This window comes from Acomys russatus, chromosome 19, assembly GCF_903995435.1.
Source record: "Acomys russatus chromosome 19, mAcoRus1.1, whole genome shotgun sequence".
Lineage (NCBI taxonomy): Eukaryota > Metazoa > Chordata > Mammalia > Rodentia > Muridae > Acomys > Acomys russatus.
In genome coordinates this window covers 60,255,700-60,274,959 of record NC_067155.1, presented here as the reverse complement: position 1 = coordinate 60,274,959, position 19,260 = coordinate 60,255,700, and the positions used below count along the sequence as shown (strand labels likewise).

Below are 19,260 nucleotides of genomic sequence, written 5' to 3'. Positions count from 1 at the left end.
CCCCGCACCCCCCCCCCCACTCTGCTTTTACTTTTTATTCTGAGATGGGTTCTCACTAAGTTCCCTAGTCTGGAGCTTATCCATAACCCAGGGAGGCCCTCCTCCTGGGATCCTCCTGCCTCAGCCTCCTGAGTGATTGGATGACAGGCTTGTACTGGTAGCCCTAGCCTTTTTTCTAGTCTTGACCACATTAATGCTTTGAGTATGGCAGAATTTTACAGATGAGCCTTATTTTATAGTACAGAAATTCAAAAATCATAATTACTTCACTGAGGGTGGCTCCCACCCTCTATTAATCATCCTCTTCATGCAGAAATGGGATTCTATTTTAGTCTCCTACAGATAAATTAGTATATAGTGGAAAGGGAATTCAACTTCTGTGAGGAATTAAATGCTATCATAGAATTAACACAAACACTCACCTTGCTGTGTCTGGGCTTTGTATAGCAGAGACTGTTCACTGCAGATGCAGCTATGTCTCACTAGACTCCAGCGGCTGTCAGGTCTGCCATAATCACACTTGCACACCAGCAATAATAGCAATGGCACGGCTCACCTTCATGGGTGCTTGCTGTATGTGAAGGTACATGCTAAGCACTTTATAGATTCATCCAAACGTCAGGTGCACGGGGGCGGGGGGGGGGGGTAACACCTGGAAACCCAGTGCCTGGGAAGCAGAGGCAAGAGGGTCACAAGTTTGAGGCCAGCCTTCACTGCTTAGGGACACTCTCTCGGAACCAGAAATGATCTTGCTAGCAGCCGCCCGTGATGCCTACTGAGGTTCGGTGGCTTTCCCAGGGTCACACAGCCTGAGTGGGTAGACTGGGAGCCGTTAGCAGCCTGCACGTCTTCGTCAGTGAGTTCCCATCCTTATCTCGGCTTCCTTATTTCGGGACGGGAAACACTTCCTTTTGGTCCTCACACATTGCAACTTCCATCATTTTAATTCCAATCTTTTACTTTCAAAGAAGGCCTTAGCGATTTCCGCCCAGTGGGGTTTGCACGCTCGTCGATGGCTGTGCACATGGGATGTGAGCTCAGTCTCAGCTCTCTTCCCACAAGCTAACGTCTGAAGTGGTGAGCCTGGGATGCTCCCGAGAGAGCTTGGAGGTGGGAGACAATTTTCTGCCGGTGTATGTTTTACATTTCTGATCTCTTTCTCACCTCACCGTGGTGCACTTGATGCTCTGAGGCTGTTCTTTTGCATCTCCCAGAAGCATCCGCCCCTCCGTGTTCACCTCCCTCTCTTCCACATCCTTCCATCACTCCGGTTACTTCTCTGTCCCGCTTTGGCTGTTGTCCTTGGGGAAGCTTCGGAAATGGCTGGATACTTGGATACTTTTGAGTCGGTAGGCTGAAGACATGCTTGCTGCTCATTTACCCAGCACAGAACTTTGTCCAGAAAATAAGAGGTTAAAAAAGAAGTCTGGACGGGGAAGGGCTGTGACAACTGTCCTAGGGGGAGCTCTAGCGAGCCCTGGTGGCAGTGACTCATGCTGCTCTGTCACACGCAGGCGGCCAGGTGGGGTTACAGCCAGAGCATGCACTAAGGAGCAGGGACCATGCAGCCTGCACTGCGGGGGATGTGATGCCGGCTTGCCAACTTCCCCCTGCCTGGTCCACTGCGGACGCCCTGGCCTGCAACCATGGTAACACTTCTGGCTGGAAATGCCCCTGGGAGCCCCCAAAGATGGGCAGCGTCCTGGTGACTGATGGACAGCAGCCGCTCACACTCCTGAGTGAGAAAGCCTAGTAGGTCTGCAGGCAACAGAGACGATGTGATCTCCCCCTCCACAGCCGGGAGTCATGCCATAAGGAGGTAGGAGCCTTGCTGCAGATGTGCGTCTGTGGGTCTCTGTGTCCCCCCATCTGTGCTGCAACTTTATTTTGCTGGTTTTGGTTATGCTGGTCGAGCTGCAGAGCATTCGGTGGGCAGGATCGCGCTGGGGAGGAGAGAGAATGAACTAACAAAAGTGGTTAATAAGATCTCCCAGTGAACTCCTGGCTATGAATGGACCAGACTGCAGTGGTTACCCAATGGCAGTGCCATAGCTCCCGAGCCCCCTGCCTGCTCTCTCCTTTCATTCTGCCTAAGTCATGAGACATAGCTATCTCTCTCCATCTGACTGCGGTGAATATCACGAGCTATTAATCATGTAGACCTGTCTGGGCGAGGGGCTCAATGGGCTTAGGTCATCTGGCATCCTGACACTAGCCAGCTGACACGAGGTGGAAGCTTTCTGGAAATAATCAGGCAGGAGCTGCCTGCTCGGTGAGCTGCCCAAGCACTTCTGTTAGGGACCAAGTGACCTGTCCGAGTTCATCTTTCACTTTACCCCCTGCCCAGGGAGGCAAGCTGTCTGCGGGTTGGTGGCCATGTTGGCAGTGAAGGGGTTAATCTCTTGTTGCTGTAGGAGCTGAGGCAGGCAGAGGCTGGGTCTGCCTGCGCTAGGAGCTGGGTTGAAAGCAGGCGCTGCAGTGCTGTCTCCAACGCTGAAGGAGTGAGGCGCTTTTTTTTCCTTCTCCGCAACAGTGTGGAATCCGTCTGAATTTTTCTCTCCCCCCTCTCTTGTTTTTCTTTTAACCAGCTCCTCCCCCCTTCGTTCCCACCCTCAAGTCTGACGATGACACCTCCAATTTTGATGAACCAGAGAAGAATTCGTGGGTTTCATCCTCTGCGTGCCAGCTGAGCCCCTTGGGTTTCTCAGGCGAAGAACTGCCGTTTGTGGGGTTTTCATACAGCAAGGCACTAGGGCATCTTGGTAGATCTGAGTAAGTGACAATGTGACTTTCCAGGGGACTTGCATGGATGTCTGGCACACAGAGCCGGTGGTGGTGGTGGTGGTGGTGGTGGTGGTGGTGGTGGTGGCGGCAGCAGCGGCAGCGGGCGGAGGGTGGGGGAAAGTGGTGCAGGGAAGCCCCTGAGCTGCCTGCATTTGGAGAGCAGTCTACCTGTGGGGTTGTGGGGCTAGACTGTTAAGGCTCTGTTCTATGTGGCCTGTTAGGTCCCTGTTTCTGTCTGTGGCATCCTAATGGTCAACTGGGTACTTTGGGTTAGTTTTCCAGTCTTTGGTCTTGTTTAGAGGGAGGAGAGAGTGGGAGACTTCTAGCAGTCAGAGGTGAACCACGTATGAGTTAAGCTGAACTGTCTGTCCATCCATCTGCATCCGTCTCAGGGATGGGCAGTTGGTACCCTGGCTGCATTGCAAGGATCCTCAACACTGTATTTCACAAACTAAAGGTTTCCTGATGGATTGAACTGAGCTGCAAGTGGCTGAACTGGCGCTCTAGCAGAGAGCGGATGCTTGGCTCCTGTCCAAGTATGCTGCAAGATCAGGGGTCTGGCAGCCGAGCCGCTCTGAGTAGGGAGAGAGCACTGGCTGGTAGTCAGAGGAAGCCCTGGTCAGTCCTGTGAGCCCCCAAGAGGGAGTGTGATGCAGCGGCCACTGATTCCCAGAACCTGGGCTCCACAGGAGGGCGGAAAGGGGGGTGGAAAACCCCTAAACAAACTAGGCAACCAGTATTAGAAATAGAAATATTTCTGTAAGCCTCTCGGCCTGGGGATCATTTTCTGGTCTTGGATGAAGCAATTCAAAGATGCCGCAGCCTAGGCTTACTTGGAGGGTCCTATTTACCAGACGCCTAGAATTTATGTAAAAATCATCTGCCTTGGGATGTGGGAGCTACCTGACATGCCGTTTTCAGGGAGGCAGGCTCCCCTAGGAAGGTCTCAGAGCAGCTGTGTTGGTCTCCAGTCTCCTCTGCTTCCTCACACTGAGGCCCTGGGGGCAATGTTGGGTAACTAGTTGCTGCCCACTTAGGAGAAGAATACATTTTTATTTTATTTTTTTAATTCTCATTGGCACATTCATTACCTGTTTGTTGTGCTTGTAGCTTAGATATTGATTTGAAGGGATATCTTTTTAGTTCCTGAATGATGTCTCCCCACAGGTACAATTCTGAGGTTCTTAAAAGGACATCAGATTTTTACAGGGAATCGAGCGTTTGATGTAAGCAGGGCGAGTCTGGTTGGTCTTGATTTTCAACAGGGGCTTTTACAACAAGAACTGCCAGGGTGGCCTCTCTTTATCAGCTTGCTTGAGATCTGGGTCTCAGACCCAGGTGGATGTTGGCATTATGAGGTATGTCTTTCTTGCTGATCTGCTCTACCACCCAAAGCAGCCTGGAGGATGGCAGGAGAGGCAGCAATCTAACTAGCTGTTGAATGTGCCATCAGTCTGATTTGCGTTCTCCTAAGCAGGGCTAGGGGGTTTGGCATTGGTGTCACGGACCCAGGCAGGAGTGGAGGCCGGATGGTGAAGGGTGCACAGAGTTAGTGGGCAGTGTAACCTTGACACAGTCGGCACACTGAAGGTCACAGATCCGGACACTGGGGATGTGTGAGGAGCTGCCGGTCTGGTTAGCAGCCGGCTGGATGTGTTGAGAGAAAGCTGTGCCACAGTGTTGATCAGTGATCTGAAAAGCCTGAGAGGGCTTGAGGGAGTGAGGTTTCAGGGACAGTGTGTGGGGGATGCTGTGAAGGGGCCTGGGGGCAGAGGGGGGGCTGTGAGGGGGCCCGGGGGCAGAGGGGGGTGCTGTGAGGGGGCCCAGGGGCAGAGGCCACTCTGAAGCAGAGTGGGATTGACTGCTTGCTGTTCAGGAAGAGTCTCATTGCATCGCTCTGCTTCTCAGAGAGCTGAGTAAAGAGAGGTCCTTCACAGGGGCGTCCCAGCACCAGGGCCCAGGCACCAGATACACATTTGATGACTGATTTTACTCATGAGCCTTTACCCTGGAATGTGTGTATAGCTTTCTGAATTTGAAGGTTTTTGATTTCACCTCTGGCCATCCAAAAACCTCTCCCTAATGCATCAGCTGAGCTCCCATTTGGGCCCCAACAGAATGTTTAATTAAGATCCTCATAAAAGTAAAATTCTGTATAAGCAAGCAGTGCATTTGTTATCTGGACGATGTAACTGGAGGCTTCTTATCTTTGGGGAACTTGATGCTTTTTCCATGGCAGTTCAGGGCTGGAGTCAGCAGCTTTTCTTCCGTCTCGGGTCTTGCTCTGTGGTGCTGCTGTTGGACCTGGCTTCTTTGCCAGGGATGGGGCAGTGGGTGAAACCTACAGCAGCATTCTAGAAATCCTGCCCACCTGTTGGCTGTAGGTGACCCTGGGCATGCTGGATCATAGTTAGTTGGGAAGCCAATAAAAGAGACTGAGCTGACATTGCTCAGCAGCTCTTGCAGCTCCATAGCTGGGCAGTCCCAGAGCTCTCTGCAGGCCGTGGCGTTGCCTCCGTGGCATCGCCTCTGGGTACCACCTTTGTCCTCCAGTGGCCTCAGCTTTCTCCCTGGTTTCCCTTCTCCTGCTTCTTGTTTTCAACATCACAGCTTTTTATTTACGCTGCTGTTACTCGATCTTCACACCACCGAGGAAACTGCAGATGCTACTCAGTGCTGTGCTAGGGAAATTGACCGCAGATTTGTCACCAGTGAACTCAATGAGACATTCAGACGTGGGGTTGAATGAGCGAGGACTTTCCAGAGACTGTGGCCTCAAGGACGATTCATACTGTTGTCTCTGGTTGCTCCTCACATTTTAGGCTCTCTCTCTTTTTGCAGGGGACCCCAGACTATTTTTAAGCCAGCCATTGAGCACACTCTTAATTTTAGATTTAGCGAGTATCTTGACAACTGAGGTGTAGGGGGAGTTCCTTACTGCCCAAATTGAGAGCGGGGGAGCTTGACGAGCACCAGAATTGTTTGGCTGACTGTCTCTGGTGAGGTTAGCTTTGGAGAACATCTGCCCAGTGATTCTTTTCATATCTCTCCCACCCCCAAGTGATGCTGGGCATTGACCCAAAAGGGCCTTGACCGTGCTAAGCGAGCACTCTACCGCAGCATCCATTGAGTTATATCCTAGCCCAACCTTTTTCCTTTTTGCTCAAGAGGGACCCAGACTCAATTCCCATGCTTTGGACACCTAGAGCCCCCATTTGCTTGAACTTTACACAATGGTAGGGTAGAAACAGAAACTAGTGAGTGGAAGGCTTAAAAACAGCACTTCCCTCTTCTGTCTGCACAGGGTGAGTTTCCTTATGTCCTCCTGTCATCTTCCTGGACAGCCTCGTTATCTCTGATCAAGTCAGGGTGTTTCTACAAGGCCATGTGATCTTGATGAGGCTGGATTTGTGCGTTGAAGGATCTGAGTGAGCTGTCTTTGGAGAGGCCACTGTCTTCCCTTTGCCCTCTGGGCACTTCCCTTCTACTGGATCTGGAGATACAGGGATTGAGCTGTCCCTTCGGGCATGGTGGAAGATCAGATGCCCAGTTTTCAGTGCCTCTTCCTTTTATGGCTGGTAGTTTTTCACACGGTAATTTCCTCAATGGTAACATGGCAACCAGGATGCCTTCCTAGGAGGATGGAACGAAACATAAAGTGAAAAGACCTTAGTGACTGTCCATGGTTCTGTCTCTTGTTATTTCTAACACACCAGTCTGGATTTACATAGAACTCTTCCATATGTGCCAAGGGGCTATGAAAGGACTCAGCAGTAACTATGGAGTTCCAAGTCAGGCCAGACTCAAACTTGGCTCTCCAGGCCTTGGGAGGCTTTCTCCTGGAAATGCTTAAATGTTGTGGCCAACTACAAGAGTTAACATTCTCCTGACAAGAGGTGCTCTTTGTGGAGGGGTAGATTAGAAGACAGAAGGACAAGGTTAAGTCCAGGTGGGCACACCCTCATCGAGCTGATGATACCACGGCAGATTTGTTGGAACAGTTCATAGAACTGAGCAGGCGCCTTAGCTGTGGAGTATCAGGATGAATGAAGAAGACAGGGTCTTGATAGACCCTTCACTCCTTAAACTACTTTAGGAGCGAAGCCAACCCATGCTTTCTTGCTAAACGAGCAGTGGTGATCTTCCTTGGAATGCCTGTCCATTGCCCCATGCAGGCTGGGTCCCGTTGGTCCCCACGGTCCGAGACACAGGAAGCCATGTGGGCCCTCAGTGACTATGCATGCTGGAACTGAGCTTACCCATGCACTGATGGAGGGTTAGGGTTAGGGGTCTTCTCTGTAGAAGACATGGATTTGGATCAGTGGAGAGGAAGGAGAAGAGGGCCCAAGAGTTCCTGCAGCCTGTCCTCACAGGGTGATCCACCCTCAGGCTCCGCTTGAAGCCCTGCACGCAGAGCTATCCACTTAACACAGTGTCCCAGAGGAAGCATGGTCACCCTTCTCCCACTTGTGAGCTTGTCCAAGTTCTTTAAGTCCAGACGATGTGGGGCATCAGAGTCTCTTGACCACTGTGCTATTTTGCTGTGCCGTATAAATGCCTCATGGGAGAAGTCAGGCAGTGCTTGTAGGGTGCCCAGTTTCACAGGTTTGTCAGAGATAGATGCCATTTTGGGGAATGAAGCTCCATGAAGCTGGGGCAGGTGTGAAGACAGATGACATGCAGGTCAAATGTTGCTTTTGTTTTGGGCCTTTTTGGGTTTGTTGAGCTAGGTGGGCTGCCTAGGTTTCAGGGTTCTCATTCAGAGACACTTAACCTGCGCGTGCGCGGACGCACACACGAGTGCCTACATGCATGTGCACATACATTTGTGACCACTCACATTCTTCTTTGAGGACAGGAAATGGCACTGACCTTGATGACTTGTACTTGCAGTTGCCTCACTTCTAACTTCCTGTGAGGGAAGGGAGGCTTCTCCTATGGGTCCTGCTGGTTGTTATTGAACTACTTTGGAGGAGTTGGGGGAGCCTTCTATTAAAACCCGTTTTCCCTAGAGTGCATGAAAAGTTAGGCATGAGAGCATCCATCTGTCATCGCAGCTCCTGTGGTGAGGTGAGATGGAGACTCTCAGGGCGGATCACCTGGCTCCTCAATAGGAACTTGAGACCGTGTCTCAAGCAAGGTGAGGACCAAGGCCCAGGGTTGCCATCTGATCTCCATAATACATGCTGTGGCATACATACACAAACCAGCACACACACACACACACACACACACACACACACACACACACAGAGAGAGAGAGAGAGAGAGAGAGAGAGAGAGAGAGAGAGAGAGAGAGAGAGAGAGAGAGAGAGAGAGAGAGAGAGAGAGAGAGAATGGTTTCCTTCTTCATCCAGCCATACCTTGGTACTGTGCTTGCTACCCACAACCCTATTGCAAGAAGTCCTATCTGTGATTTTTTTTTTTTAGTAGTCAACAACGACAGCCTCTTGTGGTTCTCCAAGGCACCCATCCACTGTATCCAAGCAACTTGGTGGTCACTGCCCTCAGGTGCTACTTGTCTTCTGCCATCAGCTCGATCTCAAGCTGGTGCTCACCTCTGGGTGTTGTCCTGGGTTTTCTCCTCCTCTCGCTCATTTCTAGTCTCTCTAGTCAAGTGCACCGTGTCCTCCGGCTCACCACGCCCTGTTGTTCACTGCTCACCCTGAGCATGTCCCTGCCCCTCAGCCTTGGTAGGACCATTTTGCCACCATCTCATTTGTCTTAAAGACACCCTTAGGAACTCAGATCCCAACCCTGAAGCTCAGGCTCTAGCGGGTCTGTCAAGTGTGTGCTTTGGTGCCCCCACAGACTAGTTTGCTTGGTTGTCGTGGGTCACTTGAGAAGGGAGCCATTGCCTGAGTGAGCTTCATGTTCCCAAGCTTCCAACTCTTCCTTTGCCAGAGCAGATTCCTCTTGGTTCTCTTTGCTTTCTTTGCCTTTGCCTCCTGGCCTCTGATGAACCTCCTGAAAGAATCATATGTGCTTAGTCCTCTTTTTTTTTTCTTTTTCCTCTCCCCATCCCTACAGTACCAGTACCATCTCAAAAGCTATTGACTACCCTCAACCAACAAAGCAAGCCGCTGGACTGTTAGGCAGCCCTTGTCTGGAGAGGTTTCTAGTCTGTTCTCTGGGTCCTGGGCTCTTGGTTTCCTCCCGTCTCTCATCTCTGACTCCTCCATCAGGATTTTGTGACTTGCTGTCCCGTGAGCAAGCCCATCCATCCCTGACTGCAGCTCCTGCTTCCCCATGCCCCTCCTCCTCCTCACATCAGACAGTGCCCCTCCCGCTGCTAGGCAAGAAAATGGTGTCACCTTAATCACTTAAGTCTGCCTCTTGCATCTCCACCATTAGCAAAGCCTCTGCGTTGCCCCTCTGATGACACTCGCATCTGGGCCCATTCTTCTGTCCTCATCATCACCCAGATGGCCACTGCTCAGACTGGTGCAGGAGACTGAGAGTGAGCCCTCTGCCTCTGGCTTTCCTGGCTGTAATCCATTTTCCACAGAGTGGAATTCCTCCAAAGCTACAGCTGGCTGATGTAATTCTCTTGTGGGGACCTTCAGCAGCATCTTGGTGTGCACAGAATTAATGGCCTCTCCTGAACTTGACTTTCAAGCTTTGTGTGCCAAGACCCTCGCCTGTGTTCCCAGTTCTACCTTCTTTTGTCCCTTAGATCTGGCCAGACTGCCCAGGTCACTGAGGACAGGCCTTAACCCTGGCAAGTCAAACTTTTGTCAGATTGATTAAAGTGGTCTGGGTTGTACCACTGTATAAACTGCCCAATGTCTACTGAGCATGTCCTGTGGGCCCAGAACTATTTATTCTAAGGACTTTCCATGCATTGTCTCACAGCCATGCCATACAGAGTTCACTTTAGAGACACCAGACTCAGGGAAGTTACTTGGAGGACCGTGACAAATCTAAGACCTAGGCCCATGTCTGATTACTCCAGACCTTTGTACCCACCACATGACCTCTGACAGTCATGGCTTTGCTAGTTCATGTGAGAGTGACACATCTGTCTAAAAAGGCACAGCGAAGGAACAGCACTCCGGAGGGGTCACCTATACAGTGTGATTCTAAGTGTTTAGTAAGTACTGTGACATAGCTCAGCAATAGCCATCATGTTTTGATAATAAAGCTGGAGATGACCAAGCCTGGGTCCTCTCTGAAGTTTGCACAGCTCACCCCTTTAGCTTTAGAACTCACAGAAGCATTCTTTATTTCGGGGGACTAAACCGTAGCAACCGTGTGGAAAGTCCAGGCTTGAGAATCGGACAGGCAGGGGCTCGTATCTGGGTTCCACACTGGCAGTTTTGTGAAGGAGACATTTAACTTCTTGCAGAGTCAGTATGCTCCTGCTGCCCATTGCGGGTGTAGTGGTGTTTGCCTGGGAAGTTTCCTGCTGAGAGGGATGGCAGTCTCAAAGTTCGTGTCAAGAGCAGAGCAGGTGTTCGCTTTACGTGGCCGTTGTTACTGAGGTGTGTGGCGGGAGCCAGGCTGCTTCTGCTCTCTTTTCCTGTGTGCTTCCACTTGGTAAAGACATTTTGCTGGTTTCTGCCCATTGAGACAGTTCAGTTCTGTGTGGGGTGCCTGACAGACAGATGCCCTCATATCTACTCCTAACAGAGCCCATGATGCATCAGCTAAGCCTGCAGTTCCCACAACACACTTTGCAGTTACCGTGGCTCTGAACCTTGTGTCCTGTGCCCAACAAAGATGTCACCTGTTTGCTCCCCAGAACCAAGCATGGCTTCTCTGATGTCAGGGCTGGAAAACTTTCAGTACAGCCTCAACCCTGCACAGAAATTCTCACTTTGGATTCCTTCGTCCATGATGCTCTATGTGCTGCACCTGCATGTCGCCTACATGTCGTTCGTTCGTTCATTCATTCATTCATACACTAGAGTAACGGATCTACAGTTCTAGGCCTCATGGGTGTAAATGTGAACAGGACAGATGCTGCCCATGTCCTCAGGAAGCTACCATACACAAGAGGCATTTAGATGGCGCCCGGGGCTCTGTAGACATCAGACCAAAATGGGGACCAAAGTGGGGTGGCCAATTTAGACTTCTTAGTCAGGCCTCCTTGAGGTGAAAACTAGGAGTCCATTAGAGAAGGTTGAGTTACCTGAGGTGACGCTCCTGACCACCTGTGGGCTGATCTACAAGTCTACACTGAGCTCCTGTGAGGTACCAAGCCCTGCCCTGGAGGCGGCCATCGCAGTGAGTCTCTTTCTTCATGGGGCTCAGGTCCTGGTGGTACAGGTGAACATTTGTTCATTTGCTCATTCGCTTAGCAGAGTTGTGCTGTCCTACTGTGCGCCTGTAGTTTCTAGGCCCTGAGGATTCAATAGTGAACGCAAGGATGCCAAAAGCCTCACCTCCATGAGTACCATCTATCAGAAGGCCAGAGAGTTGCTTCTTGATGGCAAGTGAGACGGTTGTTCCTGGTAGAAGGGGAGAGGCAGCTGTTGAAGCCAGGACCACAGCCTTGTGAGTGGCCAGCCAACAGAGAGCCTGTCAGAGTGCTAGGCAATGTGTGGTTGAGGTCAGAGCTCCTGATGCACATGGGGTTACACTGAGGAAGACGTGGCAAATCTCATTTTATAAAGGATCTCTCTGACCATTTTTGGAGGGTAGATGGAAGAAGGGATAAGAGTTGAATTCAGGAAGGAGTAATTAAGTGGTTGTATTCATTCAGAGGCGTGGTAGGGATATGTCAACAGAATCTACAAAGTGACACACTCACTCAGAGCTGGGAATGGTATTAAAAAAAAAATCCCATGCCTGGCTATATTTTTATGAATAGTGAGAGTTTTGATAAGTGGTTTTTGAGCTGCCTATTAATCATTCTAGAGCAAATGTTCCCCTTCATCTGGAACCCATTGGTGGCGGTGGCAGTGGTGGTGGGGTGTGTGTGGTTGCTTATCTGAGTGTGCATGTGTGCAGCACCCTAACGTCAGGCGCAGTCTGGAGCTCCCAGGAGAGTGGCATTTTTCACATTTCCAAGAGCCTGCGATGGGCACCACTGTGTATTTTAAAGTGGGCTTATAAAGTTAGTTCATAAATTTCAGAATGTACAATCTTAAAAGCCAGTGTATTTTTGGAAACAGAATGCTGACGGGTTTTAAATTCTCTTGTACCACATTACAGCTTGCGGTTACATATATTTTTAGTGCTGTTGGCCACAATTAAGGTGAGGCCCTCAGCTGAGCTAATTTCGATGATGCTGGTTTTAGCATCGAGTCTCTACATTAGCTGTCTCTGAAGCATGTGCGACCTGTGGTCTGTTATCAGGCGACAGATTTCTCAGGCAGGGGTGGGCTTCCTAAGGAAGCAGATGGATGGCTTGGTGCTTGCACAAGATTCTAGGCCCAGGGCTTAGAGATGTCCCACTCCACGCTCCCTTGGGTAGGGTGGAAGTACTCACTGGTGTCTCAAGATATGAAGTAGTCTGCTAATAGCGACCACGGATTCTCCTTAGCTATGTGGGTTATTTATAGGCAGATCATTGGGAAAACTGCATTTTATCATATTTCTTATGTGTAGAGGTTCCATATAACACAGTTTTAGGGTAGAATGTAATATATTAAACAACATGCTCTTGAGGCTGTAGAGGGCTGGGAAACCTCACTTTCTCTCTCTGTCTCACACTGTCCTCTCTCTCAGCGCTCTTTGGGACTCTGTAATTATAAAGCAGATGTATATATTAGGAAGAGATGTTGATTTCAGAGTAAATTTTTCTAGAAAATAGAAGCTGGGGAATAAAAGGAAAACGCAAACTTGGCTTGGCGCTGGAAGAGACAGCACTGCTGTGTGTGGGTGGGCGGCTGCATGCACCCGCTGCTCAGAGGAGCGGCTCCCCTCCTTGGGGGCAGCTGGCTGTGCATCCAAGATATGGCCGGGGGTGTGGTGGGGGATGTAGTGTGGTGGGGTGTGGGGTGGGGTAGGCGTGGACAAGCAAGGCGTGGGCAGGCTGCGTATTCTTTTGTTAGCATCTTCATTGTACCGGGGTCTCATCCAGTGCAGAGTGTGAACTGGCCTAGGCTTCTGACATCTATCCAGAGTGTGAACTGGCCTAGGCTTCTGACATCTATCCAGAGTGTGAACTGGCCTAGGCTTCTGACATCTATCCAGAGTTTGAACTGGCCTAGGCTTCTGACATCTATCCAGAGTGTGAACTGGCCTAGGCTTCTCACATCTATCCAGAGTGTGAACTGGCCTAGGCTTCTCACATCTATCCAGAGTGTGAACTGGCCTAGGCTTCTCACATCTATCCAGAGTGTGAACTGGCCTAGGCTTCTCACATCTATCCTGTTTCTCAGCTTAATTGTCCCGTCCCCCCAGCCATGGAGCTGTGGAGGGAGAGTTGCTTGTGTGTCTGGGGTGGCTATAAATCGACACGGCTTCTAGAGGCTTTTGGGTTCCTAGGCTGTCTTGAGCTCAGACTTAGCAACAAATGCAGTCACTCATGGATAGAGGTCACTGTATCCTGCATGGCCCTGCCCTCTCTTTCCTCCATGACTTTGTCTACCTGAACATCCTCAGCATTGTTTATTTGTCCAGTGCATCCAGCCAAGTAGTCGAGTTGAGATTTGAATTCACAACCGTGGATTGTAGACCCCTCTACTTTTAACTGCCTGACACTCAGATAGGGTAAGTGTGCTTTAAAATCAGCCGTGCTGTGAGGATGGTAAGCCCCGTCCCATAGGATCTCAGAGATCTGGTGAGGTGGTCTGTGAAGTCCTTGCACACAGCATGCTCGCAAGTGGCACTCCACTCAGAGCAGGGTTGGTGTTTTTTGTCCCTCCTGGGCGGTCTTTGAGGTGAGAAATGGAGACTTTACCTTGCAGTCTCCGGACTAGGGCTTCTCAGTTTGGCACTGGTGACATTTTGGGCTGCATAACTCCCGTAGGTTCCTCCTGTAGGTATAAATTGTTGAGCAGTGTCTCTGGCTTCTTCACAATGAATGCCAGGAGCACTTCCCCTCCAGCCTCCTCTCCGCTACCCTCTACACACCCCTGTCCCCACCCTGCCCCGGCCCTGCTCTCACCATTAAAATTAAAGAACTTCTAAATATTACTGAATGTATCCAGGGGAGGAGCCATGGGCTGCAGGAGAGGATTACACTGTTTTTAAAGATTAGATTTATTCCTTTATTTTGTGTTGAATGTTTTCCTGCACATATGTCTGATTTCATCACTTCTTTTTGCAGTTCTGGACCACAGGCACATACTAAGACCTCAGAATTCTGATGAAGTACCTCACAGAGGAATAGTTTTATTTTGTTTTTAAAACTTTACTTCAACAATAGCAACTTTAAATGATGCCCTGCTTGTATTTTGGGAAGACCTTAGACTGGAGACTTGATGTTGGAAACCCAAAGCTGTGTATGATGCTGTTTGGTTGTTCCTGGTGAGTTTGAATGAGAGCTCAAGCTGATGTTTCCCTTACGGTCAGTTCCTGGAAACACCACTGTCAGTTACCATCCACTGCTGCTTTGCAATGGCCAGTGACAGGCCTGGAGAAGATGGCTTGAGATGATGTTTTAGAATGCTTGTGGGTCAGCTGCACAAAGACATGCAAATTTGGGGGCTGGAGAGATGGCTCCATGGTGAAGCGCCCTTGCTGCTCTTTCAGAGGGCCCAGGTTTGGTTCCCAGCACCCATATGGTACTTAGAGCTACTTCTAACTCCGGTTCCAGGAGATCTGACCCTCTCTTCTGGATTCTTCAGGCTCCTGACAGCACCTGGTGCACATACTGTCTCAGGCAAAACACTCAGACATAAATTTTAAATAAATAATAGTTTTTGTATTGAGCTTGTCACTGGCAATATGAATTTAATTGCCTTAGTTGGATGAGAGATACAGGTCAAGTCTATGTGTGAGCTGTGTCTGGCTTTACTGTAGTGTAGAAATTCACGGAGATGCTATAGTCAAATTAACTCACAAAGTTGGGTGTCCCAGCTGTTCTAGGAGGGTTGTGTACTTGAGGCCAGACTAGGCCATGTACTAAGCCAGTCAAGTGGCTCAGCTGGAAAATGTGTTTGTTGTAAGTGAGCATGGTGACTTGAGTTTGGTTGTTGGGACCCACATGGTGGAAGGAAAAAAACAATTCCCTCTGCTTTACGCATGCGCATCATGGTACACACATGCACTACACACATAAAGCAATGAGCATATTAAACGATACAGAATACTATTCTTAATTATTGTCTGACACTTGTACTTGTCCTGAAATTCTAAAGGAGTGACCACAAAGTCACATGACCTGACCAAAGCGGCACATGGAAGGCAGCCCTGAAGCTGGCCATACCGGAGTTTTGAAAGCCTTGACTTGAATCCATAAGCACGCTCTCCTAATTAGTGACCCCGTTGTCAGTCCCGACTCTCCATTGAAACCATTGTGGAGTGTAATGAAAATGGCACTGCCCTGGCTCAGTTGGGCTTGGTGGACCTCGCCCCCAGCTCCAGGTGATGCTAATAATCATCTGGGCTGAGATACAGGAAGTTGCCCAAAGCTGGCTTGACCTTTGCCCTCCATGCCCTCTCATTGTTTATGCAGTTGTTGCTTCAGGCTAAGTTTAGTCACAGCGTTCCTACCAGAGCTGTTTTTAGATGTGATTTTTATTTATTCTTAAAAAAAAAAAAAAAAAGGTTTCTTTAGCATATTTATTCTGAAGGGCTCTTAATTGCTGTACTTAGAACTCTTAAATGTGAACATTTGTCAGGCATCAAAATAGCAGAGTGAGCAAGTCGGACGTGGGGTGACGGCTGCATTGTCTCCTGTGAGTGCTTGTCTCCTGGATTCTGGGTCCTATTAACCAGTGACCTAGAAACACTTTTTCCTTCTTTCTCTTTTGGTGAATAAGCAATCTGTTTTGTACCCACACCAGCGAACATTCAACATTAAACGCTGCTGGAGCCCTCCTTCCATGTGGCATTAAGTTCTGGGAGCCACAGCCCACTTCACCATCACAAAGCCTATGCAGCTGGTTTCTAAAAGGGTGCTAGTGTGTGCTCAGGTGCAGAGAACCGGGCCTGTGTGGTCATCCCTGATGGATGTGATGCTTAGATGCCCCTTGATTACTGAAGGACCAGGGACCGTCTCTACTCCTCAGCTGCCCTGCGGCTTGCTCCCTAGTCTGCTTACCAAAGTGCAGCCAGGAAGGAGGGAGACCCTTCCTGTGCATGCATGTGTACGTGCGCATGTGTTTGTGTGCGAGTATGTGTGTGTGTGTGCGTGCACGTGTGTGTGAGCATCTTGGCTAGGAAGTAGGCTTGTGAGAAGTGTAAAAATGTCTAACCCAATGTGAGAGTTAAAAAAAAAAAAAAGATTTATTTCTGGATTTGAATCCTGTTGCCCATTTCTATGAATAATCACTGTTTGTCTTGATGTGAAGAACAGCACACAGCACGTTCAGCCCCCTGGGTGCTAGTTACCATTTCAAGCAACTGTTTAAGGCCTGTGAGGCAATGTGCTATTTGCAAAGTTGCAGGGATTGTAATAAAAACAGCAACAGTCATAGTAGTGGTTGACACTTGTCAAACCCTCAATATGCCAGGGATGTGCCTAGGTCTCTGTGTGCTCTGCATCACTTAGTTGTTGTGAGGACTCTGAAATTGCTTGAGAACTACACCCATGTTACAGGTGAGAAACCTGAGGTTCAGGGAGGTCACATAGCTCATCAGTGACAGGTCAGGTTGTACACAGAACAGCCTGGCTCTGGGTGTTGGTTCACTTGGCTGCCAGTGAGTCAGTCTTGTCACTCCAGCCTCATCACTGGGAGAGATGCCTCACACTGCTGCAGGGGGCTGACCTCTTTTAGGGAGAAGTAGTCTGGGGCAGCAGAAACCGGACTTTCACCTGCTGGGAAGAGCCAGAGTGCTCATCAGTAACCAGCTCTTACAGTCCTGTTACCAAGGCAACAAAGATGGGAGCATGGGGCTGCAGTGGGTACCGCCATGTCCCTCCATGCATAGGAACCTTTGCTTGCTGTTGCCTTCACTTTGTTCTTTACTCAGTGTTAAACCACGGAGGGACACTACCCCGGGGGAGATTCTCTTCTACCCACGGCTAACCCACAGGGCACCTACGTATGTATGCAAGCGCCCTGCTAGCCCACTCCCTGCAGAGCTTGTCACGACTTTTGTGATGTCTCCTGAGCATGGCATCAGGCTCACCCAGCTATCCACAGTCCCCCACTTCCTGTAGACTAACAGAAACCATTTCTCAACCAAGCAGGTTCCTTAACCTCACTGGCCTTCACTTTCCTTGTGCATAACATGAAGATAATGAACTGTATCTGCCTCAGGGAGGTGGGGGAATAAACAATTAAAACATGCCTTGTGTTCAGGTAGAACCAGGCATGTCGCAGAGCTTGGTGAGCACGTCTCTGGGCTGAAGTCAGCTGAGATGAGGCTGGGCTCTGCCTACAGGCTTAGAGGACAGTCAGCCGCCTTGCCTTGTCCAGCTCCTGGAGTCCTTCTGCTTGTGACCTGGCGGCTAGTGGTTTGCCATCTTTGTGTGTGTGTGTGTGTGTGTGTGTGTGTGTGTGTGTGTGTGTGTGTGTGTGTGGTGTGTGTGTGGTGTGTGTGTATGGGATATTTGTGTGTGTGTGCTCTGTGTGTGTGTGTATGGTATGTGTGTGTGTATGGTATGTGGGTGTGTGTGTGCGCGCCTGCCTATGTGCATGCAGATGCGCACACTTCATGGTACCTCTGTGGAGGTCAGGTACAACCCTGGGTGTTGGTCCTTGGTTTCCACATGGTTGGAGATGGGCCTCTTACTTTGTGGCTCCATAGGCCAGGGCTCTCCAGGGAGTCCCTGTCCCGCCTTACCATGGAGTACCGGGTTACACATACACAACCCTGCACGCTGTTTTATGTGGGCTCTGGGGGTTCTAACACAGTTCTTCACCCTTGCACAGCAAAGCACCTCACCTACTTAGCCACCCCCTCCGCCTGCCGCTGCATGTTCACATCCCTGGCCTCCATGTTTGGCTTTCTGTCCCCCATGAGGACCTTTATGAGTATATACGAGCTATTCGGTAATCCAGGATAATCCAGGATAACCTAACTGCAGCTACAGAGCCTGTCCACATGGTGAGGTCTCTGTGGCTTCTGGACCAGACACCAGCATCTTTGGGGAAGGGAGTGAGACTCAGCACCACAAGTGACACGAGCCGCTTACAGAGAACAAACCAGTGCAGCAGACAAGCTTAGGGGAGGAGTGAGACCTGTTGTCCTGCGTTGGGGCCAGTGTGGCTGCTGTCCCCTGTCCCTGGAGCTTGTGTCCCTAGAATGTCTCAGCCTTTAAATGCCACCTGGTAGGTCTGCAGCCCCACTTATGCCACCACGGCATCTGATCACACCCCCCTTTCTCCTGTCAAGGTGTCTTTCTCATCCATAAGCGTTTCTGAGTCTTCCTGATGTATTGTGTCTGCTCTCCCTAGACGGGGAGCTTCAGGAGGAGCATGGGCCCTGTATGGCAAGTGTGCCCTACTGTGCACTAGGGGTGCAGAGTGAGTGTTGCGTTCGTGCCTGCTGAGTGTGTCTGTGAAGGGAGCCATGCCAGGCTCAGGGCTGTGTGGAGAAAGCTGAGACTTCTCAGTGTGGCAGGTTCTTTTTTCATTACCCCACTGTACAGCTGTGCAAGCTGAGGTCCCGAGAAGCCAGTTCTGGCCCCAGGTTCCCTTGGACCTGCAGCAGGTCTAGCTGCCTGGGCCCTGCCTACCTTTCACCTCCTTCCGCAGGCTTCACCCCACTAGCACGCGCTGGAGCCTGCTTTGCCGCTTAGCGCCGCAGGTCTGCCATTCCCTCAGCAGTTCCTAAACACAGCTCCTGTGCTGACATACAGACCACTTGACATTTTTTAAAAAATGATTATTTTTATGCTTAGGTCTGTTGTGTCGGGTCTGGACTCCCCTGCCAAGACTAGCTCCATGGAAAAGAAACTTCTCATCAAAAGCAAAGAGCTGCAGGACTCCCAGGACAAGTGTCACAAGGTACTTATCTCCGCAGCCGCAGCGGCCTCCGTCCTTGCTCCAGGATCCTCGGGTCAATAGATGCCAAGGGATCTGCCAGGGGCCGCCTCCCTCGCTGAAGTCACGCCTCCAGCAGCTCTGTGGGAGAGGAAATCGGGCCTAGAAGTTGCCATAAATTCTTTAAATCTTAACCAGAGGAGGCCCTGGATTTAAAACAGCCCGTTTCTCAGCATGACCCGGCCCGATGTCCGCTTCTTACGGCAGGTGGCCGGGGTCCTCACCTGGGGCTGAGAAGCATCCCATCTGCTCGGAGTGAGGCGAAGTCTCTCTTCCTAGTCCTTTAAAACTCCTGCTTATGTCACTGCGGCCACTGTGTTGATTATGCTCAACGGCTCTTAATACTCACTGTTCCTGCCCAGAGGCCACTCTCTGAAAACTTAATAAAAAACCACTGCTTCTGTGGGACTCCTAAGAGTGCAGACGA

The 19,260-nt window shown here is 50.2% G+C and overlaps 1 protein-coding gene across 1 annotated transcript in view; it reads left to right on the top strand.

The window, feature by feature from the left end:
- The window catches only part of Cit (citron rho-interacting serine/threonine kinase), a 162,380-nt gene that overhangs the window by 62,714 nt on the left and 80,406 nt on the right, over positions 1-19,260 (top strand). The window contains exons 9-10 of the mRNA XM_051161668.1: positions 2,589-2,772; positions 18,692-18,797. Coding sequence (XP_051017625.1) covers positions 2,589-2,772; positions 18,692-18,797 — 290 coding nt within the window. The remainder of the gene's footprint in view (positions 1-2,588; positions 2,773-18,691; positions 18,798-19,260) is intronic.